The sequence below is a fragment of the Catharus ustulatus genome, chromosome 8, assembly GCF_009819885.2.
Source record: "Catharus ustulatus isolate bCatUst1 chromosome 8, bCatUst1.pri.v2, whole genome shotgun sequence".
Classification (NCBI taxonomy): Eukaryota; Metazoa; Chordata; class Aves; order Passeriformes; family Turdidae; genus Catharus; species Catharus ustulatus.
This window is the reverse complement of record NC_046228.1, coordinates 334,286-362,012: the sequence shown is the minus strand read 5'-3', so window position 1 is coordinate 362,012 and position 27,727 is coordinate 334,286. Positions and strand designations below refer to the sequence as shown.

At 49.5% G+C, this 27,727-nt stretch overlaps 1 protein-coding gene across 3 annotated transcripts in view; it reads left to right on the top strand.

Moving 5' to 3' along the window:
* Positions 1-27,727, top strand: part of INPP5A (inositol polyphosphate-5-phosphatase A) — a 182,043-nt gene that overhangs the window by 18,654 nt on the left and 135,662 nt on the right. For all 3 annotated transcript variants that reach the window (XM_033066179.1, XM_033066180.2, XM_033066181.2), the window contains exon 2: positions 27,429-27,470. In XM_033066179.1, the coding sequence (XP_032922070.1) occupies positions 27,429-27,470 (42 nt within the window). The remainder of the gene's footprint in view (positions 1-27,428; positions 27,471-27,727) is intronic.

Below are 27,727 nucleotides of genomic sequence, written 5' to 3'. Positions count from 1 at the left end.
CTCTCACTCTCCTGTATGAGGATGACCCACAAAAGTGATGTTTTCCTATATCTGCAAATATTTACTATATTAGATGGATTGATGTTTTAAACAAAATAAAGCTCCTGATGAAATTTAGTGTAAGATTTCATATGGAAACTATGTCAAATGTAATCAAAGCAGACAGGCAAACTATTAACTCTGCTTAGCAAATCTTTCAAGGTTTTGATGAGACCTTTATGTGTTAGGGATTAATATGCTTTTTTTTCAGCTACTCACATGACTTTTTGTTCTCAAATTGTAGTAATGACTGAAAAAGTGATTGTGTGAAGATGATCTTGCTGCATCAGTGGCTGTCAAGGACTGGCCATGAGTGTTTCAAACTCTGCCATTGCATTCTCACTCCTTGGGAGCCTCTCCCATGAAGTTCTGTGTTACACTGCAAAAAATGTGCATTTCCAGCTGATCCTCAAGCATCAGTGTTGTGACTGCAGTTAACAGCTGCCTGAAAGTGCTGCTGGGTTTTAATTTCTTTTTCCTGAACCATCTCCTTGGACAGCGTTCTGAAAATGGATAAACCAGGCTTTACACTCTAGTGCAATATTTTGATTGTATTTGTGCATGAATGTACCTGGACTGAGGGCACAGTGTTCAGGTTAAGGCTGTGATGGCAGAAACATGAATGTGTCTCCTGGGTAAAACAGAGATGGGAGGACTGATCAGCTGCTGTTGTTGGGCAGGAAACAGCCTCCTTCATTCAGAGTTTGTCTTCATCCAGTCAGTTTGGACATGACCTGATTCCTGCTTGTTTTTCTCTTCCAACCTTCCTCTGGCTTCTCCCTCCTCCCTTACAGCTTTGCAAACACTGGCTGGGGCTGTGCCCTGCAAGTAGATCCTTTTCTTTTCCCTTGGCATCACACGTGGTCAAAGCACAACAGCCAAGGTGGCACAAACCAAACGGGTGCAGCTGCCTGGAACTCTTGCCAGGAGATGCAGATTTCCATGGCAGTGAAGGAGGAATGGACAGAGCTTTTACTGAGGCTCTGGAGGGGATGCTGGACAGGTAACTGTTGTTCCTTTCCTGGGAAAGCAGGAGCAGATTGGACTTGTCCCACAGGCTCTTCCCAGTGTTCCCCGTGTGCCTGTCTCTGTGCCTGCCCAGCATGTTTTATTCATGTGTTTTGGGGCTAAGCTCGATTTCAGGTGTGCCAGCAGACAGGCTTTACAAAGCTCTTTCCCTTGGTTTGCAGCAGAGCCTGTGGGTTGCTTTATGCCATCATCTTCGTTCTTATCTCACCTAATTAACTCCCAGGCATTGCAGGAGCCCTTGGCAGTAATGCTTCCAGCTCTGCTGGCATCTGCTTTCTCTCAGCAATCTAATCTGCTGAGAATAGAAATATTTAATTTAAAAGTTCCACAGCCAGTGCATGGGAATGTAGGTGAATTTATCAGAGGCCAGCTGTGATGTTGTGATTCCTTTTGAACTCTGAAAGCTATTGCAGAATGTTTGTATGTACTGACAGGAATGAGAAATGGGCTGGGGGAGGAGAGAAAGAGACACAGACAGAGAGAGAAAGAGAGACAGACTGTTTTAAATTATTCAGGAATGAGAACCTCACAGAAACAGAGCTGCTGGATTTTTAGACTCTACAGAAAACTGTTAGTTGGTATCATGTGAGATTAATTTGAAGACTTCCATTAAGTATGGATTTAATGACTGGTTCTGGCTGCTGAGTTTAAGCCCAGCTTGGCTCTGTACCTGTTGGGATTGGTGGCACTGTTCCTGAGGGCAGTGTGGGAAGCCAAGGACAGAAATGATATTTGCAGGTGTGTCCTGAGTGAGGCTGTTGTGCTGTGACAGGGGACAGATGTCAGGGAGCAGACAGGCAGCGTGACCCTGCTGCAGTCCAGACTGAGCTGCACCCTGGTATTGTTGGGATGGAAGGGACCCCAAATCCCACCCATCCCACCCCTGCCATCTGCCACGGACACCTCCCACTGTCCCCAGTGTCCAACCCCAATGTCCAGCCTGGCCTTGGGCACTGCCAGGGATCCAGGGGCAGCCACAGCAAATCTGGGTACCCTGTGCCAGCCCTGCCCACCCTGCCAGGGAACAATTTCTCCTAAATATCCTAAACCTGCCCTCTGGCAGTGGGAGCATTCCCCCTGTCTGTCATTCCAGTCCCTCTCCAGCTCTCTTGGAGCCCTTTAGGCACTGGGGGTTTAAACTCTCCGTGGATCTTCTCTTGCTGAGGCTGAACAGCCCCAGCTCTCCCAGTCTGGCTCCAGCCCTGGGACCAGCAGAGAAGTTCCTCTGGACTTGCTCCAATATTTGGCAATATGGACTCTTTAAAGGCAAACTCCTATTTTTTTTTCCTGTCCATGGAGTATCTCATGTATCTGGACTTCTCAGGAATTCATAATGTGATTTATTGATTGCATATTTTCCCCTTTTCCTTTGGATGAGGAAATGTGCAGTAAACTTTTTAAGCTGGAGAAATTAATTGGAATGATTGCCACTCTTGTTAATGATGTACATCCTTAAAACTGGACTGATTAAGAGTCTTTTGAAATCAATGAGTTTATTGAAACCAGTAAATGAAGATAATATCCTTTCTTCTCTGAAATTCGGGCTTGGATGTAGGGTGTCTGACACTGTCTGTGTGAGGACATGCAGAGGGACCTGACCTGGGATATCCAGCACTCAGCTTGGGTTTGAGGAGGGTGGTTTGGCTTTGTATTCATTTGCTTTTAATACCAAGGATGTTCTTGGGAAATATGGTGGTTTCTTATTTCCATACCACCCTGTTGCCTGGTCTTTTAATATCTCTTATTAATGGTTGGGGTATCGAGCCTTTTGCAAGGCTGTGCAGAGAATGTATTCACCTGGGATGATTTTTTGTTAAGTCTTCTATGCAGGGATATTATATTTTTCCCTTTTTTGTGTAGGTATCTTCTTCTGTACATGTCCTCATTTTTACACTGTACCATCCTTTCTCTTAGCATTTTTCCTGCTGTTCACATATCAGTAGAGCAATAAAACTCTTAATTTTCAGTCCCTTGTACTAAAATAGGACAAATCTTTCAGAAACATAGCAGTGACATTTTCTTCTTAGGCTTTGAAAGATTCAAAGCAGGCTCAGCTTTGCATCATGAGGAGCACCACGGCTTGTTGGATTTGCTGGGAGCCTGTTGGCACTGTCAGCAGGGCTGTGTGCCTGCAGTGTCCTGGCTTTGAAGAATTGCTGTGTTTGAGGGTGAGATGGGAAATGGAATGAGTTCTTTATAGTTATCCCATCCATCAGGATTAATTGTTCCTAAGCAAGATCATGTGTGAATGAGTTGGTACTCAAGTGAAGCTTCATGGAGCACCTTGGGATGTAGGGCAGTGGTTTCTGTGGGTGTTTGCTCTATAAAAGAGGGTGTTTGCTGTCCCCTGTTGCTGTGCTGTGGGCAGCCAGGCTGGCAGCCCTGGGTGATGGGCACCAGCCCCTTTCTGAGCAGCCCTGCTGCCCATGGAGGGGAGCTGACTGCAGCCGTGATCTCACCCTCATCAGGAGTTATTGCAGAGCTCCATGCAGTGCTGGTGACGTGGAGAGATCTGTGGGGATTGTCTGGTGCCATCTCTGTGCTAACCACAGCTCCACCCCCTATGGAAAAGGGGTTTTTAGAAAGGAAAGTATTTTTAGCTTCCCTGACTGAGCTGCAGCAGCCAGGAAGGTGGAGGGGCCAAACCAGGACGGGCAAAATCTTTTCAGGATTTACCTGCTCTGGATTTGAGCAGGTGGATCCCAGCCCTGCAGTGCCTTGCATCCCTGCCAGGCTGTGGTGTGCTGGTCCCTGCAGCACTGCAGTGCAGCTGTGCAGGACACCGGGCTGTGTGCTGGTCCCTGCAGCACTGCAGTGCAGCTGTGCAGGACACCGGGCTGTGTGCTGGTCCCTGCAGCACTGCAGTGCTGTGCAACTGTGCAGGACACCGGGCTGTGTTCTGGCTGGTCCCTGCAGCAGTGCAACTGTGCAGGACACCGGGCTGTGTGTTGGTCCCTGCAGCACTGCAGTGCTGTGCAGCTGTGCAGGACACCAGGCTGTGTTCTGGCTGGTCCCTGCAGCACTGCAGTGCAACTGTGCAGGACACCGGGCTGTGTTCTGGCTGGTCCCTGCAGCACTGCAGTGCCTGTGCAGCACTGCAGGACACCAGGCTGTGTGCTGGTCCCTGCAGCACTGCAGTGCAGCTGTGCAGGACACCAGGCTGTGTTCTGGTCCCTGCAGCACTGCAGTGCTGTGCAGCTGTGCAGGACACCGGGCTGTGTGCTGGTCCCTGCAGCACTGCAGTGCAGCTGTGCAGGACACCAGGCTGTGTTCTGGCTGGTCCCTGCAGCACTGCAGTGCAGCTGTGCAGGACAGCGGGCTGTGTTCTGGCTGGTCCCTGCAGCACTGCAGTGCTGTGCAGCTGTGCAGGACACCAGGCTGTGGTGTGCTGGCTGGGGCTCAGCTCAGGTTTGTGTGCAGCAGGGTCACAGGCTGTTTGGACATGAGCTGCCTGCTGGCTGTTGACATGGGAAAGCTGCTTCCCTGCTGCTAATAAGGCTGAGGAAAAGACTTTTTAACCTTGAGTTGCCACTCTCAAGGTAGTAATGAACTCCAGATCTGTCTCTGGAGTTCAGCTGTGTCTTGCTCTTGTACACAAAATGAGTGAGGGAGATGCTGCTACCTGTAACAGGGAACAAATAAACCATTCTGGGTGGGGTGTACAGCAGTGCCTGGTGCCCAAGGCTGGGGCAAAACTGAGGGCAGTGTTGGGGGGAATGCCCTCCAGGAGCTGCCAGGGCCCTTCTGGCACTGGCTCACAGCCACACCAGCACAGCTCTGTGTCCCAGGGCTCCAGCCTGGGTGGCTGCACATCCCAGCACAGCTCTGCTGCCATCCCGGGCAGCAGCACCAGGGACACCTGGGTGGCTCCATTCAGTGCTCGTCTCTGAGTGCCTGGACAAACCAGTTCAAAAGTTCAGAGTGTTTCACAGTCAGGAAGCCCAGGCAGATATGTTCCTGTTTCCTTGTGGAATTCCTTAGATACATATCTCTGCTGATTTTTGCACTGCTGAGGACCTCTTTTTTTCTGATTTGGTTTCAAATACTGTCACAGAAATGGGACTTGCTCTACAGGAAGGCACTGGGCAAACTGAGATGGGGGGGAATTTAGGGCAGGTCTTCTCAAACTCATGACCCCCAGTGTGTCTCTTCCCCAGCACCCTGCTGAGAAACTGAATTCTTCATTTGTGGCTTGTGGTGGCCCATGAGCAGAGCCAGGGGCACCTCTGCAGTGAGGCAGAGCTGAGTGCCAGGGGAGTCAGGGCAGATTGCAGTGCTGGGGATGCACTGCAGTGACTCGGGTGCTCCACAGCTGCTCCTCTGCGCCCTCCTGTTCCAGATGTGCAGGGTGGGGCTGGCCAGGACACCTGGAGCATCTCACCCACCCCGGGGAAGGGACAGTGACAGCTGTGGGGACAAGCAGGCTGTGGCCACTGTGCAGGACACAGGCTGGGGTGAGAGATTTGGGACTTACAGGAAATGTAAACATTGCATGAGGTCTGAAGTCAGTGGGGGAAGTGTTTGGGGGTTAATGCTCTCTAAGGAAAAGCAGAAGCTGTACCTGGAGATATTTCATGGCTTGCATTTCCCTGTTTTCCTGGATGGAGTTCACTGCTCTGCTGCTGCTCTGCAGCCTGACAGAGGTGTTTGCTTGGGAGCAGCAAGCCTGAGTTCAGCACCTGTTCTAGCTTTGCCTTGGGCACTGGTGAGGTGTGCACGGAGTGCTTGCTGTCTCTGTGGGAAATAATCTATCTTGGATAATATAGGGTGAAGTGCAGGTTTAAATGCTCCAAAAGCTCCAAAACAGACTTGGAGGCCAAGTCCTCAGTATTTTTATTGGTGTTTAAAAATTAATGTAATTGGTATATTTGCTCTGTTTCCCGTGGTGGAAATGTCTGTTTAATGTTTAATATCTTACAAGGCATGACACTTGTGACATGTTAGTTAAAAATGCTCTGTCTTTGCACTTTTATTCTGTTTGGTAGCAGTGGTTTTGGAAAGTACCTGTTGATTTTGAGCAGCAGTGTTCAGACTACCTCGAGTTTGATCTTGTGGGCTAAGGACCTGTCTGAGGCTGAAGGGCATCACTCCTGCTGCTTTCCTGTAGAGAAGATTCAGCAGGCTCACCCCTATCAACAGTAAGGGGAAGAAATCAGGATTTTGTTCTTGTTTTGCCAACAAGAAATGGGTAGGAAGGAATGTTTTGGGATGTGACAGCCTTCTGAAAGGGAAGTAAAACCATCATGAGATGTTTGCACAGGTACAGAAGACACAAAGGCCTCGTGCTGTGAAGTGTTGGGTCACTATTTACAGTAGATGCAAGATTTGGCCAGTGTGGGAACAATGATGCTTTTCTCTCTGTTCATGGCTGGGGTGTCCAGCAGCCCCACTGAAGAGCTCTGAGCAGCAGGGACTTGTCTTCAACAATTCACTTCTGTTCTGGAAGCTTCCAGCATCACCTCTGATGGAGTTAGAAGGTATTTCCTGAGTAACCTTGAACTCTGAGTTTTCAGGTTTTGAGTGAAGTGGTTTTGTCTCTAGTTTTGTGGTCGTGTTGGAACAGCAAATGAATTTTTTTTTTAAAGTAATCCATTGTTATCCAAGTTTTCTAGGAAACTCCTTAAAAATACTAATGAAACTGGGTTTTTTGGTAGTTAAAAAATGAAAATATTCCCTTTTGTAAATATGGAATGATGCTCTTAGACCCTTCTGCCCATACTTTAACCATATACCTGAAATGGCAGATAATTGGAAGTAAAATGGATTTAATTAACTTTTGATTTTATCAGCTTGTTTGGCTTTTAGAAGTCAGTGAAATCTTCACCTCATATTGGCAGTGCTAGTTTTGGTACACACTTGTTTCTGCTGCTGTTCCTTGCAGCTGCAGGGTGTTGCTGTGTCCCTCCAGCAGCACCATGGTCTTGCTGTTATAGCAAGAAGTGGCACTCAGAAATCTGCCAGTGCCAGAGTTTGCACCTCAAGGACTTTAATTCCTCATAGCAGAGAGAGATGCACAGCTGTACACCCCCCATATGTATAGGTGTATTATACATATATTTATATATATATTTATAGTCTGTGTACTCATGTACACGGTGTTCCTTTGGGCTCAGTGGATTTGCAGCCTGCAGCTGGAGCCCAGCTTGGTCAGATCCAGTGCTGGCCCTGAGCACCATTCCCACCAGTCTGTAGCGAAACTTATGGTTAATTAACTCATGGTTAATTTTATCTGTGTGTCTGGGATTCGAGAATCTGCCCATGTACTCCTGTCATTGGGCTGTAAATAGAATTACAGCTGAAAAGGCACAGCTGAAGTGGAGAAGCCAGCTGAGAAGTGTAATTTGGGTCACTCCATTGCCAGCCCATGTGTGTGGGATGGTGCCAGGGAGAAGCCCAGGGAACCCCAGCTGGGACTTGGCTGGGAATCTCTTTTCATCCTGAGTGTTTTCTGACTGTGAAGCTGCACAGAAGGCTGTGTCTGAAGGTGTCCCCAGAGCCGTGGTGTCCCTGGCTGTGGGACAGGGACAGCAGCTCCCAGGACAGAGCAGGGCAGGCTGCAGAGAGCAAGGTCCTGCTCCCTGGAGTGCCTGGCTCCACAAGGACACAGATCCCTGTGGCTCTGCCCTGGTTCCCTGGCACATCCCTGGCTCCTGGCTGGGGCTGGGGGCTCTGAAGCAGCCACACATCAGTCAGAGGAGGGGACCCAGAGCCAAGGAAGGCTCCAGAGCCCTGCTGAGCCCTCTGACTGGTCACAGCTTCATCATTTACTGTCTTCTGCACTCTGGTCTGTATGAACTGTGAAATTATCACCGTGGCTAGCGTCCTCTTGTCAATTAATGACTGGAGATGGGAGAATGGGAGGAAAATTCTGGAGTTTTAACATGGTTCAGACATTTGATGTGCCTTTAAGAGTCTCTTAGAGGCCAGGTATGGTTGAAAATAAGAGCAGGTCTGTTTTGCATGTGTGAAGCTGTCCCTGTCACTTTGAACTATCTGTTCTGAAAATAGAGTAAGTGGCAAAGCAGGTGGGCTGCCCCTGGGCTCCAGTGTCAGCACCTTCCTGCTGTACCTGTCACACAGGACACCTGTGCTGGCAGCTCAGGTGGAAAACTGAGCCCCTGAGCCCCAGAAAAAGAAACAGAAAAACTTGCTGCTTTGCTATGGAGTGTAGGAGAAAGTTTGAAGCTTCAGAAGTCACCAGAGTCACATCAAAACAAAAGTTGGACAGTGTATGGGGATGGATGGAGCTAATCTCAGTGTATCAAACCTTTTTGGTTTTTAATAGAAATATAAAACAGGTATGACAGCCTGTATATACAGATACTAAGAGTGCATTAATAAATAATTCCAGTTAGTTTTATTAACCTGTATCTGCAGCTGAGTAAGTTTTGTGTTACTGTGGAAAATATCTGTGTGAAAACTTAAGAGGGAAACAAAATCCAGTTAGGCATGTAAGAAGGCTTATAAGCACAGGGCAGGAAGAGAATTTTCACTTGTTCAGTTTTTTTCTTAAAATGCCAAGTGAAGTGCCCTCACTTGTACTTCAGTTTATGAATGAAGTAGTCCAGTACAGGTCTTAACTGTTTTTGAGGGAGGGAATTCCATTTCTCATGTGCATCTGAAGTTTAAGTCAGCACCCAGGTCACCTGTGGAAACTCCTCCTGGTGCCTCTGCGTGTCACGGGTTTGGGGAGGACTTTGGCCGTGGCCAGGCTCTGCTCTCGTGCTGGGACACTGGTGGCAGTGGTGGCACTGCTGGGTCAGTAGCCAGGGGTGTGCTGCACTGCTGCTCTTCCAGGGGGGCTGGAACTGGTGAGAGACCAAGCTTCTAGTGCTGAACTGCCCTGAAAAATGAAATCTGTTCCAAGGATGGAAACAGTTGCTATTGTTTAAACTAAATGAACGTGATGGTGAATTATTTGCTGTGGGTTTTGACAGTTCCCATAACTCTTTTCCTGTGGAATGGGCTGTAGATTGCATTGGTGCCATGAGGTGGAGAACAGTTTGTCCCTGTAGAAAAGTGTGGCACAGAGCAGAAATCCCAGTATGGAGAGCGTGATGCTCAGGGTTGTTTGAGGGTGGTGGTTCCTGAGCTGCAGGCTCCACTCCCCTCCTCGTCCTGCCTGTGGCTCTGTTGGGAGGCAGCAGCTCCAGCCTGAGGACTGGGGCAGTTTCCAGCCCAAGGGAATGGCAATTGGGTTGATAATCCTAACTCTCAATCCTGAACTTAAGGACAGTTTTACCCTTGTTTTTTAAATAAAATTAACATATTTCAGCATAAGTGTATGGTTCCAGAGCTCTCCTAGAGAAGCATATAAAAGCATGTACAGCTGTCCTTGTGTGTCCCCAGATGTGCAGCATGGTCCTGAAATGCATCCTTGTGCCATGGAGCCAGTGATGAGCCCATTGCAGCCCCACCTCTTTCAGGTGATCAGAGCAAACTCAAGGTGGCTTTTCCCAGTGTAAACCACAATTCATTTGGGATGTTTCAAAATATGGAAAAAAAATGTCATGGAGAAAGAGTCCCTGAAGTTGTCCTTACTTTGTCTCAGAGTTTAACTGAAGCCTGAAGCCCATTTTCCTAAACAGGAAAAGAGCCATTCCAGCACCATGAGGAATGTTGATACTAGGTGAAGTGCACTTCCTTGTGACAGAGAAAAATAGAGGTGTTACCTCACTGCAAACAGGATATCTCTGAATAGTTAGGTTTAAATATACAATATTTTCCATAGTGGCTTTGAGTTTCTGGAGCCACGGACACAGGATGGATTTTGGCTGCAGTGGTGTTACTGCAGGTTGTGGGGGGTTCCCACTGGTACTCCACAGTGCCACACATTTGGTTTTAGGGTTGGACCAAGCCTGGTTGGATTAACGTGTCTGCAGCATGTTTGTGGAGATGGGATTTGGTGCTGGGCTTTTCCAATCTCTCATACACAGCAGGGTTGTCACAGCAGCTGCAGAATGTTCCAGGGCAGGGCAGGCTGCTCCCCAGCGTGGGGTCACCTCCCTTCCTGGGCCATCCTGTGGCACACTCACCCTCACTGCTGATAGCCGGGGCTGGACATGGAAAGGGAGATTTTCAGCTGAGGATGTCTTCCCTCTGTTCCCTCCAGTCTGTCCTGTCAGCAGCAGTGCATGGTGAATGTTGTGTGACAGAAGGGAGTGATTTTCTCTGGAACACCTTTCCTTCTGATAAGCAGGTCCCAGAGCACTTGCTCTTGCAGTGCCTGACTTGCATTTTCATTTTCAGGCACGTGCTTATTCGTGTCCCGTGTGCCAGACTGTGTGTGCCGTGGGCTGGGGAGAGGTCAGCAGTTCTGGGGAGATGGATGCATCAATTCTCTTGCTGCACTCTTGTCTCATCTGAGCAAGACATGGTTACAGTGAGGAAAAACATTGAGGAGATGTAACTTCTAAATTGGAAGTGTCTATTCCTGGCTGTGTCTTGTGAATAATTTTGCAGATGGGTGTAGAAAAGCAAAGTGCTATTTAATGACTTGAGGGGAAAACACTTCTAGGTGCTCTGCATGTTTTATGTGGGGTTTTTTGTTCCTTTACCTGTGGGTTTGTGTATTGCTAAGCCTTCTCATTTTTGTTTTTCTCTTTTTATGTGTGAAGTTTTCTGCCCAGCTGATGGTCAGCCCTGCTGCTGCCTTGCTCAGCTCCTTGCTTTGCACCTGGGTACTGGGAACGTTTCCCCACCGTGTGTCACATCTGTCTGGGCTGTACTCACGCTCAGATCCTGTCTGCCCTGCCAGATTCAGTTTGTCACAGGTCTCATTGTCACATCTCTTCATTTAGTTCACATTCCATTATTTTGAGGATAAGCTGCCTCACTTCATGTAAAATCCTGTGCCTTGCTCAGCCTTGCCAAGACATTTTGTGTCAATAGAGGGAAACTGCCTTCTGGTTGCTTGGTTTGTTTATTTGTTTTTGGCCAAAGCTTCCTGTCTTGATTGCTCTCACACTGGATTTGCCAGGAGATGTTTTTGCTCTATTGCAGGACAAAGCCTTGTGGAAATCTTCAAAACTTTCAGGGGGACACTGTAAAAATGTGGGAGGGTTGAACAGTCTGTGTACTCAAACAACCTTCTATGCTGGCTTCAGCCTGCTGAGCTCCCTGCACTCTTCCATTCTACAGTCAATACCATTTTAACATATATTTGCATATATAAAAACACATGTATGTGTTTATAGTTAAAGAATCAGTTGGGGCACAGGCTGCAGTGCCTGTGCTGGGTGCAGTGCCTGGCACACTGGGTACCCACTGGTACCTTCCCTGTTGTGATTTGGGATGGCACACACTGGGCACTGCTGGCACCCTCCCTGCTGAGATTTGGGATGGCACACACTGGGTACTGCTGGCACCCTCCCTGTTCTGATTTGGGATGGCACACACTGGGTACCACTGGCACCTTCCCTGCTGTGGTTTGGGATGGCACACACTGGGTACCACTGGCACCCTCCCTGCTCTCATTTGGGATGGCACACACTGGGCGCCACTGGCACCCTGTCTGCTGTGATTTGGGATGGCACACACTGGGTACCACTGGCACCCTCCCTGTTCTGGTTTGGGATGGCACACACTGGGCACCACTGGCACCCTCCCTGTTCTGATTTGGGATGGCACACACTGGGTACCACTGGCACCCTCCCTGCTGTGATTTGGGATGGCACACACTGGGTACTGCTGGCACCCTCCCTGCTGTGATTTGGGATGGCACACACTGGGCACTGCTGGCACCCTCCCTGCTGAGATTTGGGATGGCACACACTGGGTACCACTGGCACCCTCCCTGCTGTGATTTGGGATGGCACAGGGCCCGGGGGAGCTGAGGGAGGTGAGTGCTGGAGTGAAAGCTCCATGAAAGATGCAAACATGAACGAAGCTGCCAAGCATTTACCAGTGAAATGAGACTGTGAGTGCTGCAGGGTGCCATAGGTGGGGTGCAGATCACAGCAGCCTTGCAGGAAAGGTGCCCTGGGACACCGAGTTGGGTGGCACAGCTCTCCCTTTGTGAGTAGTGAAGCTTTGTGTCCCAACCGTGGTGGTGCTTCACATTCCTGCCAGTATGTGTGGAACTTCTGCAGTTTATTCTTGTTTGTCCACCTCACTGCCCTCCTGCACCCTTTGACTTTGCTTGTGTGAAACTAGTGCTGCTGAATATCAAGCACACATGCAAAGGATGTTTTATACAGCATGGCAAATAAATTTGCTTTTGTTTTTCACAAAAAGGACACTTTGAAAAGCAGTTTTGCAGCACCTGAGTCCTTTGCAGCCTGCCAGGTCACTGCTCGTGCAGTGAGTGGAGTTTTGTTTTCTCTTCACACCTGGGGCTGCAGTTTGAGGTGTTCCTGTCCTTGTCTTGGGATGATCAGGGGCAGCACTGGGGGAGCTGCCACCCCCCAGCCTGTAACTGCAGCAACAAACCTGAAATCAGATCTGAGGTCTTACTCGTTTGCTTTCTTTGCCTTAAAGGCTTGACTCATGTTTTCAGGTTCATGTAGCCACAGAGGCAAATTATGAGAAGTCACATTTTTCATAGGAATGATGTCTGAGGTACTCACCTGACCACTGGAGTTGTCTTTAAAAAAACAAATTTACAAGGTGTGAATCACAAAGAGCAGAAGTCGAGTGCAGAGGCAGAGGGTGCAGCTGGAGGAGCTGCCTGCCCAGGCTGTGCTCAGTGCCTGGGAGGGGCTGCAGGGCAGGAGCCTCAGCTCCTGGGATGAGCTCCTGCTTTGCAGGCACTTGGTTACCTTCAGCAGGTGTGCTCTGAAAATGTGCTCTCATTTCTGTACTCCTCACTTGCTGCCTGATGTGATCCTTCCTTTTCACCAGTGTTGGGTGAAAAGCTGCAGAAAGGGGGTTTGGGCCCAAATTCTGCACACATAAAAATGAGGTTAGCTGTAGGACACAATGCTTTAGCTCAATGCCTGTTTTTGTTTTGCAGAGTTATATTGAAAATTGTGACAATAACATACGTTATTACCCTTTGTTAATATCTGTCCCTGTTTTCAGTTAGTTTCAAACAAAAACCTCTTGCCTAAAGCCTGCAAAATTGTGCAGGAAATGGAGTTGGGATGTGATGGAAGCCCAGCAGCTCTTCCAAAGCTGCTGGGACAGCTTTTCTCTTTGCCAAAGAGTTGTGGTAACAGCTATCACTTTGGTTTTCAGCAGCCCCTTTGCAGCCAGGAGGGTTTAGATATTAAATTCCTTTAGCATCACTAACCACTGGTCACACTGGCCTGACAGTGACTTAATTAATCTGTTAATCTGTTCACAACTGTAAATGCATATCACGAGTACACCTTTATTCAGGTGGAGCTGAGACTGTGTGTGGCCCAGAGCTCTGGTGTCCCTTCTGGGGGTGGTCACAGCCCATCCCAGTGGTGCTGGGGAAGGGATCCCTGCGGAATGCACTGTCCTGCTCCCTTCTGGGGGTGGTCACAGCCCATCCCAGTGGTGCTGAGGAAGGGATCCCTGCAGAATGCACTGTCCTGCTCCCTTCTGGGGGTGGTCACAGCCCATCCCAGTGACACTGGGGAAGGGATCCCTGCAGAATGCACTGTCCTGCTCAGTGTAAGGGGTGGGAGAGCTGGACTGGGAGACGAGTGGAAACTGGATAAATATGGATCAGCACTCTGTCACTTACTGTGACAGAAGGAAGAGGTGGAGTAGCTGTGTCTGACAGGAGCAGGGCAGCAGAGCATCTGAGCTGTGCTGGGAGTGCTGCCCCTCACATCAAACTGCCCCTGGCTCATCTGCCATCTACAGTGGCACCAGGGAGCAATTAAAGCTTTATCTTTTGGCCTCTGCTGTACTTGGATAACCTTTATTGCACTACTTTGGGCAAAAGCAAAGACTTTTGGGCTGGGTCTGCAATTTGAGTTTATTGCCGTTTGTTTTCCACCAGAAATGCACCCTGTTAGTTTTGTTTTCCCTGTTTAGGGACCTTGGCACAGGGAGCTGCAGGTGTGGGAGCTCGGGAGCTCTGTGGGGCCGGGCTGGAAGGAGTTTGTGCAGCAGGGGAGGTGACTGCAGCCAGAGCCTGCAGTGGGAGCTGAGGACAGCCAGGAAAGTCCCCGTGTGGAGCTGGTGCACTGGCAAACTCCAGCATCCTCCCTTCCCAGCCGGAGGGTGGAGTGGAAATAATCCCAGGGCTGCAGAGCTCCCAGTCTGGTTACCCTGCTGCTCACGGTGCCTTGTCCTGCGAGCAGCGCCGGGTTTGGGGACAGAGCTGGAGTGGGATTGCACTGTCTGTGCCAGGTTTGACGTGGGGCTGGGCACACAGACTCCTGAGCTGTGTTTGGGCTGTTCTGAGGTTTCACTTCCCTGGGGAAAGCTTGGGGTGGTCAGTGGGGAAGGGGCACCAGGGAGTGTTTGCTGGGGTCTGTGCAGTGTGGACACGTCCCAGAGTAAAACAACCTACAGGCTGTCAGAGCTGAGCAAAATAATCCACATGCTTAAAAACATAAAATGCTCAAGTGCCTGTCACCATTAGCACGAGGAGCAGTCAGGTCCTGTGAGGCTGGAGTGCTGGCAGGGTCTTTTTGATCAGTGCATGCTTTTGTTGCTTTGGGAATTTTTAAAATTTATTTTCAGCAATGGTGGATTTTTTTCTCTTAAACTCAGCAGAAGCTGTGGTCTCACTGTTGGTTGTTCTGGAGGTTTTGTGCTAGCAGTGTTCATCCAGCACTGCACACTGACACTCCTGGCTGCTGTTGTCTGCCTGATGTTTCCTTCCTTCAGAGTCTATATTTAGTGTTAAACTGTATTCACTGTGGCACAGGGCTACAGGCAGTCTGCTTTCAAGCCAAAGGAAATGGTTCTCTTTAAGGATAAGAGTGAACAAGGGGCAGGATTTCCTGTGGAAACGCACCCACAGGAGAGTTGACTTTTACTTTGAAGTTAATGGCAAAAAAGGCAAACTGAAACCCTGGAGAGTTCACATGCACATGCACGGTTTTTATTTTGCCTGGTGAAGGAAGCCTGGGTCCAGGGAGGGGTGAGGGGGGTCTGGGCAGGGGCTGCAGGTCCCAGGAATGCTCCAGCACCTGCAGGGTGGGCAGAGCCCCAGCCCCTGCCAGCCTGAGCCCAGCTCAGGGCACACAGAGCGCCTGGGCCAGGTGTGCTGAGCCTGGTGTGAGGTGTACTGAGCCTGTCCAGGTGTTTGAGATGAGCCTGTTCAGGTGTGCTGAGCCTGTTCAGGTGTGCTGAGTCTGGTGTGAGGTGTGCTGAGCCTGTCCAGGTGTGCTGAGCCTGTCCAGGTGTTTGAGATGAGCTTGTTGAGGTGTGCTGAGCCTGGTATGAGGTGTGCTGAGCCTGTTCAGGTGTTTGAGATGAGCCTGGTGCAGTGTGCTGAGCCTGTTCAGGTGTTTGAGATGAGCCTGTTCAGGTGTTTGAGATGAGCCTGTTCAGGTGTGCTGAGCCTGTTCAGGTGTGCTGAGGCTGTCCAGGTGTTTGAGATGAGCCTGTTCAGGTGTGCTGAGCCTGTTCAGCTGTGCTGAGCCTGGTGCAGTGTGCTGAGCCTGTTCAGGTGTGCTGAGCCTGGTGTGAGGGTGCTGAGCCTGTTCAGGTGTTTGAGAGGAGCCTGTTCAGGTGTTTTAGATGAGCCTGTTCAGCTGTGCTGAGCCTGGTGCAGTGTGCTGAGCCTGTCCAGGTGTCTGAGATGAGCTTGGTGCAGTGTGCTGAGCCTGTTCAGGTGTGCTGAGCCTGGTGTAGTGTGCTGAGCCTGTTCAGGTGGTGCTGAGCCTGTTCAGGTGTTTGAGATGAGTCTGTCCAGGTGTTTGAGATGAGCCTGTTCAGGTGTGCTGAGCCTGTTCAGGTGTTTTAGATGAGCCTGTTCAGGTGTTTTAGATGAGCCTGTTCAGGTGTTTGAGATGAGCTTGGTGCAGTGTGCTGAGCCTGTCCAGGTGTCTGAGATGAGCTTGGTGCAGTGTGCTGAGCCTGTCCAGGTGTCTGAGATGAGCTTGGTGCAGTGTGCTGAGCCTGTCCAGGTGTGCTGAGCCTGTTCAGGTGGTGCTGAGCCTGTCCAGGTGTCTGAGAGCTGGCAGGCAGAGAGCAGAGGAGGAGTGTTCGGGGCCAGCAGTGAGGACAGCTCTGTGCACAGAACCATTGACCTCAGGGCTGGGACTGGCAGGGCTGCTGGAGCTGTCCTTGCCCAGGTGAGGTAAGGCTGAGCTCAGGGCTGCAGGTGTCCTTGCCAGCAATGCTGAGCTGCTCCCATCAGTGCTCCGTGCACTGGAGGGTTTTTGGAATTCCAGAACTGCCAGCAGTGCCTCCTCTCTGATGCTGCAGAAACCTCACGAATTAATATAATGTTGCACAAATCAGCCTGGAATGTATTTGTTGTTTCATCTCACACGTTTACTCTTTATTTCCTTCTTTCGTTAAAGCTGCTAAAATTCCATTTTATACTATAAAATGCAATTTTATCTGAGGGGTGGGGGAATAGGATAACATTCTCTTTCTAAACAAACTGTGTTTGGGATTTTTGCTTGTTTTTCCACTGTAATAAGAGAATTGGGCCCTGCTGTATTATTGTAAGGTGTGTTCTGACTGAAATCAAAAACACTGACTGTACACCCAGTTTTTATGTGTAGGAGCCCAAGGACTTACAACTGTATAACAACAGTATAACAGGCTCTTTTCTGTAACTAGGGCCCAAACACAATCCCTAGGATTTATAGACTCAAAATAAATATGTGGGGATAGCAGCATTCCAGACATCTAAAAATCCCTATTTCAGTATTGCTTGTTATTTAGGTTTCCAAATGAATATAAATGCCAGATTTAAATGTACATCTATTTTAAAAGCAGTAATGAAGTATCTGTGTACTTCGAGATGTTGCTTCTGCTGAAGCTGGCTGGATGAAACTCTTCACGAAGGGCTGCACACACGTCCACCAATTTATTTCTTTCTAAACTTGTCTCTCTGCCAGATGTCTGATGGCCTTTTGTGGAAACTTAAGGGAATATTGAGGATGGTTATTTCCAGTTGCATATATCAGTTCTGGCACTTTGGCTTCCTTGAAACTGCATCAGCAGTGTTTTATTAGTTGAGCAAAACTGTTTTCCTTTCAGGACTTTCTCTAAATTTTTCTGAGTCGTTCATGGTTTTGAATACTCCTATTTCTCCTTGTATGCTGTATTTTTACCATAAAGAATCATTTGGATATTTTCTTCATAAATTTTTGCTCTTACAGCAACTGCATGTTAAGTGCAATTGTCGCACCTGAACCTGTTCTGGGCTGTCCCAAGGGTGCAGGAGGGAAAAGGAATTCTCTCCTGAATGACCAAGACGTCAGTAGTAACGTACATGGGACAAGTGAGGCTTCCTGTGTTCGGTTGGTTTGTTGTGGGTGGTTCCCCCCATCCTTCCTGTGTGCAGCAAACCCGAAACCTTTGCCCTGTGCAGGGACACCTGCTTGTGACACCAGCAGTGCAGGAGGGTGCTGCAGGGTCACCTGTCACCAGAGTGTCACCAGGTCCCTTCCCCTATGCTGAGCAAGCTGTGGCCAGAGGGAAGGGACTCTCCTGAGAGGCTGACAAAGCTGGGGTGGCTCGGACAGCCCTCCCTCCCTCCCTCCCTCCCTGCCCAGGGCTGTCTGCCCTCAGCTGGGCAACCTGGCACAGACTCACCCTCCCTCTGGGAGGGCTGCTGCCCTGGGAATGCAGTGTGGGCAGCTGCCCCTGAGCCCAGCCTGGCCAGGAGAGTGCCCTGGGGGCTCAGCACCAGCAGCTCTGAGCCCAGCCTGGCCAGGAGCGTGCCCTGGGGGCTCAGCATCAGGAGCTCTGTGCCATTGAGCCCTTGAACCCCCAGCCTGGCCAGGAGCACACCCTGGGGGCTCAGCACCAGGAACTCTGAGCCCAGCCTGGCCAGGAGCGTGCCCTGGGGGCTCAGCCCTGGGAACTCTGAGCCATGGAGCCCTTGAACCCCCAGCCTGGCCAGGAGCGTGCCCTGGGGGCTCAGCACCAGGAACTCTGAGCCCAGCCTGGCCAGAGCGTGCCCTGGGGGCTCAGTGCCAGCAGCTCTGTGCCATGGAGCCCTTGGTGGCCCTGGGTGCCCCCAGAGCCCTTGAACCCCCAGCCTGGCCAGGAGCGTGCCCTGGGGCCTCAGCACCAGGAGCTCTGTGCCATGGAGCCTTTGGTGGCCCTGGGTGCCCTTGGCGGCCCTGGGTGCCCCCAGATCCTTGGTGGCCCTGGGTGCCCCCCGAGCCCTTGGTGGCCCTGGGTGCCCCCGGAGGCCCTTGGTGGCCCCGGAGCCCTTGGTGGCCCTGGGTGCCCCCGGAGCCCTTGGTGGCCCTGGTGCCCTTGGTGGCCCTGGTGCCCTTGGCGGCCCTGGGTGCCCCCAGATCCTTGGTGGCCCTGGGTGCCCCCCGAGCCCTTGGTGGCCCTGGGTGCCCCCGGAGGCCCTTGGTGGCCCCGGAGCCCTTGGTGGCCCTGGGTGCCCCCGGAGGCCCTTGGTGGCCCTGGTGCCCTTGGTGGCCCTGGTGCCCTTGGTGGCCCCGGAGCCCTTGGTGGCCCTGGTGCCATGGAGCCCTTGGTGGCCCTGGTGCCCCCAGAGCCCTTGGTGGCCCTGGTGCCCTTGGTGGCCCTGGTGCCCCGGAGCCCTTGGTGCCCCCGGAGCCCTTGGTGGCCCCAGTGCCCTTGGTGGCCCTGGGTGCCCCCGGAGCCCTTGGTGGCCCTGGGTGCCCCCGGAGCCCTTGGTGGCCCTGGGTGCCCCCGGAGCCCTTGGTGGCCCTGGTGCCCCGGAGCCCTTGGTGGCCCTGGGTGCCCCTGGAGCCCTTGGTGGCCCCGGAGCCCTTGGTGGCCCCGGAGCCCTTGGTGGTCCTGGTGCCCCGGAGCCCTTGGCTCTCCATCCTTGCTGGGTGCTGTTGGGCACTGTGCCAGGTGTGGCTCATGTTCCTGTGGCAGGTTTGGGGCTGGGAGCTCCTGCTGGAGGCTGTGCCTGTGGGACTCCAGACCACTCCTGGCAGCTCCAGAGCTCCTTCCCAGCGTGGCATGCTTTCTCAGCTGAGCATTTTGCGTGTGATGTGGGAGCCTTGCTGGCAGAGCTGTCACCCCATAGGAGAAAACAGCTTGAATAAAGGTGAAAATAAGCTTTGTGGACTATTGGGCCATTGATCAAAGATGCATTTATTGCAGAAATTGGCATAGCAGCAAGGAGGAGAAAAAAAACCCCCACTAATCCTGAAAACCTACTCTCTAGATCAAACTTGAGTTAATTTCCAAGTATCTCCCTGGCCCTTTGTTTCTGAAATAGGATGTAAATAACTGTCATTGTCTCCTCTGCTGTCAAATACTTACATTAGATCACTGTGTATTTACAGTGTACTGAACTCCCCTGGGGTTCACTTGGTGGTAAATTCAGCTGTCTTGGGACTGCAGCAGTTTGGTTTGAAGCTCTTTTTTTCTACTGGAATATAGGATGTGCTGGAGCTGCCTCACTGACACTTCACTCTCCTGGCAGGATCCTTCTGAGCCTGGTTCTGCAGTGATTCTGGGAAAGGCTGGGGCTTTCATCCCTGGCAGAGCAGTGCCCCATCACACAGCATTTGGCTCATAAATAAGGATGTATCTGCTTGAGGAAAGAGCATTTGTTACTCAGAGGAATTGACAGACACTGCTGCACAGCAGGGCATGCAGCTCATGGCCTTCAGCTCTTGAGATTTAGGTCACACAAGTTACTGTCTGCAAACACGAGCACTTAGATAGAATTACATTATTATTTCTAGTATTCCACAGAGCCTGTCCTAGCTTACTGATATAAAGCATTTTTTTTGTACTGACTCCTGCTCACTGAGCTGTACTGCTCTCACCAGTCTGTTCTGTGTGCAGTGGCTGAGCTGTGGGGCTCTCACCAGTCTGTTCTGTGTGCAGTGGCTGAGCTGTGGGGCTCTCACCAGTCTGTTCTGTTCTGTTCTGTGTGCAGTGGCTGAGCTGTGGGGCTCTCACCAGTCTGTTCTGTTCTGTGTGCAGTGACTGAGCTGTGGGGCTCTGTTCTGTGTGCAGAAGGCACAGGACAGACCACGGTGGTGGTTGTGAATTTTGCCAGACATCTATTTTATCTCTCCACATGCAAAAGCAGATTAATTCGATTTAAACTCTTTTCAGTTCTCCCTGTGTCATTCCAAAATCAGGATACAAAGCAGTAGGAAACTTGAGTGTATTAATGTGGTTAATCTTGCTATTTGCTAACAATTAGAGTTTGTGTGGTGTTGGATTAACTCTCGTTAATGCTCTTAACATGTTGGTTACAAATGTCCAGGAGCTTTTAAGCTTTCAGTAAGATGTCAGTAATGGAAGTTAAATTTGAAGTACATGAGCAGTTACTGGGGTCAGGAGATACAAGTTTCTGGGCTTGTCTCACTCCAGTCCTTGTAAATCCTTCCCCAGCAGTGGCTCTGCCCTGTTTGTGCCTGTCTGGGTTTATCCTGAGCCCTGCCCTGCTCCTGTTGTACTGAGTGCTGCAGAAACCATGGTCAAACACAGCTCAGCTTCGTGCTCTAGGGCTGTGTCTGTGTGCTGGACCTGTGCAAGCCTGGTTGCTTTGCCATCAGAGCTACTGGATTATTTTCTACACCAGCAATTCTGAAAATCTGCAGCTTTTGTTGCTCTATCTCACTGTAATTGAATGTAATGCTTGAGAAAATTACCTGTTATGTAAACTTCACTAAAAATGAGTATCTTCAGTTAACTGTAATGTGGGAATTGTAATTGAAAGCTGAGCTCCATTAGTGCTGACAGAAGTATTTTTCTTCTGTTCTGTGATGCTGGCTTAGCCAAGAAAGGAATAGACTTGGGACAAACATTAATACTTTGTTTGGAATATTGTAGAATCACGGATGGATTGGGTTGGAAGGGATGTTAAAGATAATTTAACTCCACCAATCTGCCATGGGCAGGGACACCTTCCAGCAGAGCAGGGTGCTCCAAGCCCTGTCCAGCCTGGTCCAGCTCTAAAGCTCCACAGCCTCCAGGCACTTGGAGTGCAGTTTTCATCTTTCTACTTGGGAGTTACAAATACTGTGTTGTAAACTTGGGTATTGTATGTGATTGATGAGCTTTCTGAGATTCAGTTGTTCTTATGAATGCCAGATTGCTTTTAGTCACTGCCCTGAATCATTGTGTGCTAGATGCAAACATTCCTTATGCTGAATTAGGTGACAATTTCAACTTTGGCGTGTAAACTTCACTTTTTCCATTGGTAATGGGTAGTTTACAGTTCTTATTTTTTTGTTTCCTATTTTCTTTGAGGGATATTTATGAGTTGACCTTGTTCCTTTGTCTCCAGAGTTTAGGTGGGGCTCCCAAATATCCACATTGGGAACCTGAGACAAAGCTGCTCTTTGGGGCAGGAAAGAAAATTCACTATTCTGTTCAACAGGCAGTGTTTGTGGGGTTCCCTCCTCGCTGTTCTGTCCTGCCTGCTGGTCACCCTGCTGGTCACCCTGCTGGTCACCCTGCTGGTCACCCTGCTGGTCACCCTGGTCACCCTCTCCTGGCACTTGTGCCCACTGGGCTCGAGGTTTCAGGGGACTCTACATCCCAACCTCCAAATTAAACTAAACTGGTGATGCTTTTACTGGCACAGATGTCCTTTATTAAAAAGCATTTGTTGTTCTAACTCATTTTTTCACTTCCATGCCCACAGGAGGTTGGTTTTACATGAGCTCAGTGCTTGTGCTGGGCCTGTGTCTATCCAGGGCTGCTCCTTGGCTCCTTGGCAAGGGTTTTGTGGTGCTGGCAGAGTTCTGGTTGCTTTAGGGGCTGTTGTGGCACTGGGCTCCTCAGTGGGAGCTGCTGAAGAACTGGAGCTTGTTTGAGCTGCTGCTGTGAGCTCCTGCTCCCAGCCTTGCTCTTGGGGGCACCTGTGTGATTCTGTGGCTGTTTTCAGTCTTACAACGTGTCAGATTGTCAGTGAGGTTTGAAAGGTCTTGTCCAAATGGGAGAACTGACAGCACATGCTGCTTTATTGTGTAGAGAGTAAAGACAGGTGGCTCTTTTCCCTGTCCTGGGTTGTGTGAGGAGCAGCTAATTGTGGTTGTGGTATGAAGTATTATATATATATATATATTTATATATATATATATATATATATACACATATATATGAATATATATGTGAATATATAATATAATATGAGGTGTATATATACATATATATGCATATATGTTACACACACACTCTATATATTATATATATGTTACACACATTCTCTCTCTATATATTATATATATATGTTACACACACATTCTCTCTATATATTATATATATATTTATATATATGTTACACACACATTCTATGCATTATACATATATATGTTACACACACATTCTCTCTATATATTATATATATATGTTTATATATATGTTACACACACATTCTCTCTATATATATTATATATATATGTTATACACACATTCTCTCTATATATTATATATATATATGTTTATATATATGTTACACACACATTCTCTCTATATATATTTTATATATATATATGTTGCACACTTGCATCTGTGTATGTCTCCACACGCAGCTCTTTTGAAGAGGCAGGCACCTGCCTCCTCCCCCTTGCTCCTGCTGCATTATCCCTGCATCCCCTGAGATGCAGTTAATGAACAGGTCTGTGCTCAGAGCCCAGTGTCCCCGGCTGGGCAGGGCTGTCTCTCGCTCTCTCCCAGGCCAGGAGGGTTTGGGTGGCTCAGGAGCTGCTGGTTTCTCCTGTGCACACACTGCAGTCACAGGCAGCTCTGGCTGGGTACAAACACAGAGCCTTGGGGACAGCAGCAGAGCTGGATCTGTGCCTCAGTGTTTAAGTAAAAGTCTGGATTTTGAAGAATCTCCACTTTTCCTTTGATGTTTTTTTCTCGAACTCATAATTCTAGTTTTCTGTTTGGTCCTGGTTGGTTTGTCTATGTGGGCTTTGAAATGTTGTGAACTCATGTGGACGGAACACACAGGTTATAATCTTATTGTTTGTCATTTAAAAGAGTAAAGTTGGTACAAAACACCACATTAATGGTACCCAGCTGATGGGATTTTTCCAGGAGTTCAACACTACTCAATTCAGAATTGGATACAAGTTCATTTGAACTGTGTAGTTCAATAGAACATAGCAACAGTGATGCTTACAAGTCTATTTGAAAATAGCAAAACATTTAAATCCAGTGGATCTTTGAATATAAATGTCTAAAGAACACCATTAAATTTACAAAAACAATATAAGAGATTAAAAAATCATGATAAAATAATTCTGTTGAAACAATTGTGATGTTCAGTCAATGTTGATGGACTCAAACTTTTAACAGGCTTGTTGCTGGTCAAACAGAACTCAATCACAGATTTTGCTTTTCATTAAATGAGCAGAAAACCAAGTATAGGAAAGGCAGGGGGAAATAGCCTGTATTTCATATTTTTCTTTCTGTGCCTTGGAGGTTGGGATGAAAAGGGTCTGCCCCCCAAGAGGCTGTGGCTGCAGCAGAGCTGCTCAGGGATGCCAGGACACGTTTGGAACTCGGGGTTCCAGTGATCCCTCAGCCCATGTGGGGCCCTTGGGGCTGGTTCAGTCAGGTTAGGGTTAGGTTTGTGTGTGTGTGTGTATTTATTTGTTTTTTAAAATAAAAACTGGGGTTGGTTGTGCCTTGTGTGTTCAGGCAATGTGCAAGTCCAGTTGTCCTGTGATTCATTTTGGAGCCCAGTTTTCACAAAGTGAGTTAAGATTTATTTTTTCCTTGTAGCTTAAAAAACGAGCCTATTCTTTGCTAAAAATAAACTTCATAAAATAGAACCTGCTTTCTATAATTCATCGCTTTCTTCCATTTCTCTCTGAAGAAAGCTGAAAAGAAATTTTCCAGGCTGTTAATTTAGTTTCATTTAGTTCTTTTCCCTTTTTCCCTTTGAATGAAAGGCTCCTTACCCTGTCTAAATATATATTCTTTCTCATTTTTTTGAAAAGACTCCTTCCCCATCTGAGTATATTTTTGCAGCAGGCTTAAAGCTTTCCTGTTGGCTGTTGAGTATAATTTTGTAGGAAATAGAAATACTGGGGAGAAGAGAGTGCCTGTGTTGGATTTGAAAAGCTGCTTGTGTTCGGGCTATTACCAGCTCATGTGGTGTTCATGTGTTCTCAAGCTGGCTGGGTTTCCTTGTAAACCTGACCATTACAGTGACCAGTGTGACATAAATAGACTTCAAGTGGGAACTCATCATGAAAAGAGACAGTTTTAGTGGGATTTGGAATTCCAGGAAAAGCTTTTAATTGCGGGGAGCGGGGCATGCAGGACACATGTCCTGGTTTTTAATATGGATCCCATGGGGTGGGGCTGTCTGGAAGCTGTGCTTGTTTGAGGGGAAGAGTTTCTTTGGAGAAGGGTTTCTATTTGTGGCTCAGTGGGATTAAAACGTGTCCCTGAAGGGTGGGATGGAGCCAGAGCTGCTCCAGGCACAGGGACACTCGCTGGGCTCTGCCCAGGGCAGGGCAGAGCTTGGGCTGAGTTTGAGGAGCTGGTGACCCTGGGGAATCCCTGCTGGGCACACCTGGTGTTCTGGGCAGGGCAGACACCTGGGCAGGCACCTGGGCAGGCACCTGGGCAGGGGCTGTGGCTGCTGCAGTGCCGGGAGAGCCGAGAGGGACTGGGGACAGGAATGGAGGGACTGGGGACAGGGGATGGAGGGACAGCACACAGGGGATGGAGGGACTGGGGACAGGGATGGAGGGACAGCACACAGGGGATGGAGGGACAGGACACAGGGGATGGAGGGACAGGACACAGGGGATGGAGGGACAGGACACAGGGGATGGAGGGACAGCACACAGGGGATGGAGGGACAGCACACAGGGATGGAGGGACAGGACACAGGGGATGGAGGGACAGGACACAGGGGATGGAGGGACAGGACACAGGGGATGGAGGGACAGCACACAGGGGATGGAGGGACAGCACACAGGGATGGAGGGACAGGACACAGGGGATGGAGGGACAGGACACAGGGATGGAGGGACAGGACACAGGGATGGAGGGACAGGACACAGGGGATGGAGGGACAGGACACAGGGGATGGAGGGACAGGACACAGGGATGGAGGGACAGCACACAGGGGATGGAGGGACAGCACACAGGGGATGGAGGGACAGCACACAGGGAATGGCTCTGAGCTCACAGTGGGTGGGTTTGGATGGGATTTGGGGCAGGAATTGTTCCCTGGCTGGGATGGAATTCCCAGATTTGCTGTGGCTGCCCCTGGATCCCTGGCAGTGCCCAAGGCCAGGTTGGACACTGGGGACAGTGGGAGGTGTCCCTGCCATGGCAGGGGGGCTCTGGGGGGGATTTGGGATCCCTTCCACCCAAACCATTCCATAGTTCTAGACATTCCAAACAAAGTGTTCATGTCTGTATTTTGCAGGGGAGGAGGACTGGATTCAGGCAGCAGGAGCAGAGCTGGAGGTGGGGATGGCCAGAAGGGAGACTGAGAAAGTGGGGCTAGGGTTAGTGACCCAGGAGAGATCAGTTCATCAGTGAATGGGTATGAAAGAATCTAGCATCAGAGAGGACAGGGAAAGATTAATTTCCATTATGTTACAAAAAGAATGAGATAATTTAATGAAGGACAGAGTGTGGAGAGAAAGGATAGGAAGAAGTCCAAAGTCTGTGGAAGACATGAAATATAATTTGCCTATTTTTAGACAGAAAAATAAGAGGAAGATAAATTATCTTTCTACTTGATTGTTATCTCCAGTCCTTCAAAACTTCAGATTGTTTCATTTATGTGAGGTGGCTGGAGAGGAGGCTGAGGCGGAGGGCTAGGTTACAGAATTGGTTGAAGAAAGGATGTGGTGGTGGCAGAGGAGCCCTGCTGGAGCAGGGCACAGCCCTGGGAGTGGGCAGTGCCCTTCTGAGCTGTGGGCACGGGGCCAGAGCACTCTGACAGGGCACAGGCTCCTCTGCTCCCTCTCTGGGAGCTGTTACTGGAACTTAATGGGCTCCTTCCAGGGCTGCTGCTGCTGCTGCTGCTCCAGTTCTTGTGCAGCTGTGAAAATAGCACAGCTGATGGGAGGGAGAAGGGAAGGTTCATGGCTGTGTGTGATGGGGTTCATGGCTGTGTGTGATGGGGTTCATGGCTGTGTATCTGCCTTGGGGCAGGTGGTGTCAGAGCTCTGTCAGGAATGAGGTTCTGGTTTTCGGTGGGAGAGGTTCTGCTGGCTCCCACTGATTTGGGACGTTCCTGCCACTGCTGTGACAAGGAATGCTGATCTGTGTTGTTATTCCCCCTTGGATGCAGAAGTTATCCAGAAGTCTTTTTATCGAAGATAAAGCTCAACGAATCAATTCCCTCCCCCTGTGATCGTGTCTAGGCTGGGATCTGCTGCTGGAAAGACAGAACTTTGCACTTAACTGCAGATGTGCTGCTTCTGTTCTCTAACCCCTGGAGAATGTGGAAATGCTTGCCCCAGTTTGTCCTTGGCAGGTGTGACGGGATGAGATCCCCAAAAGCACTGTCATCCCTCTGAGCCAGGCTGTGTGAGGGACAGGGGTCACCTGGAGCTCAGGCGGGGGCACCTGGGGATGGGCAGGGAGCAGTTCCTGATCCCAGGGATCCCTGCCCCCCTGATCCCCAGGAGGGGAATGTGCCCCCCTGATCCCAGGAGGGGAATGTGCCCCCCTGATCCCAGGTAGTGAATGTGCCCCCCGTGATCACCAGGAGGGGAATGTGCCCCCCTGATCCCCAGGTAGTGAATGTGCCCCCTGATCCCAGGAGGGGAATGTGCCCCCCTGATCCCAGGTAGTGAATGTGCCCCCTGATCCCAGGTAGTGAATGGGCCCCTCTGATCCCCAGGAGAGGAATGTGCCCCCTGATCCCAGGTAGTGAATGTGCCCCTGTGATCCCAGGTAGTGAATGTGCCCCCTGATCCCAGGTAGTGAATGGGCCCCTCTGATCCCCAGGAGAGGAATGTGCCCCTCTGATCCCCAGGTAGTGAACGTGCCCCCCTGATCCCCAGGAGGGGAATGTGCCCCCCTGATCCCCAGTTATTGAATGTCCCCCTGTGATCCCAGGTAGTGAATGTGCCTCTCTGATAGGGCACAGTTCAGGTGTGCCATGCCTGAGAACCCGTGGGTACAAACACTGTGCAGTCGTGTACAAAATTCACCTTTTTGGGGGAGAATCAGGGGGACCTGGGAATGCCAGGTGAGGTCTGGGCTGTGGCATCATGGAGGATGTTTGTACTTCTTGCTTTAATTGGGACAAAAGCTCCCTTCTTAAATACACTGAGGAAAGCAGTAACAGCACAATATTATTGTAAAAATAGATTTCTCTTACTCTTAATTAATTTTTGCCTTTTGTTTTTCAGCCAGAAAATTTACAGAAGAATTGGCTTCGGGAATTTTATCAGGTAAGGTAAAGTTTATTTTCTCATGGAGTTCTGTGCATCTTTGTTTATTGACCTAATTAGTAATGTCAGGCTCTTTTGCTTTGTGAAGTGAAATTACTATTTTATAGTGATTTTTTTAATTGTAAAAGACAACTCTGAAAATGTCTCTTTCTGGATTTTTAAGTGATCATTATAAAAATCCAGCATATAAGCACAATTTGTTCTCATCAACAATTCTCCGCCTAAAAAAATATATTCAGGTTTTATAAAATTGGCTT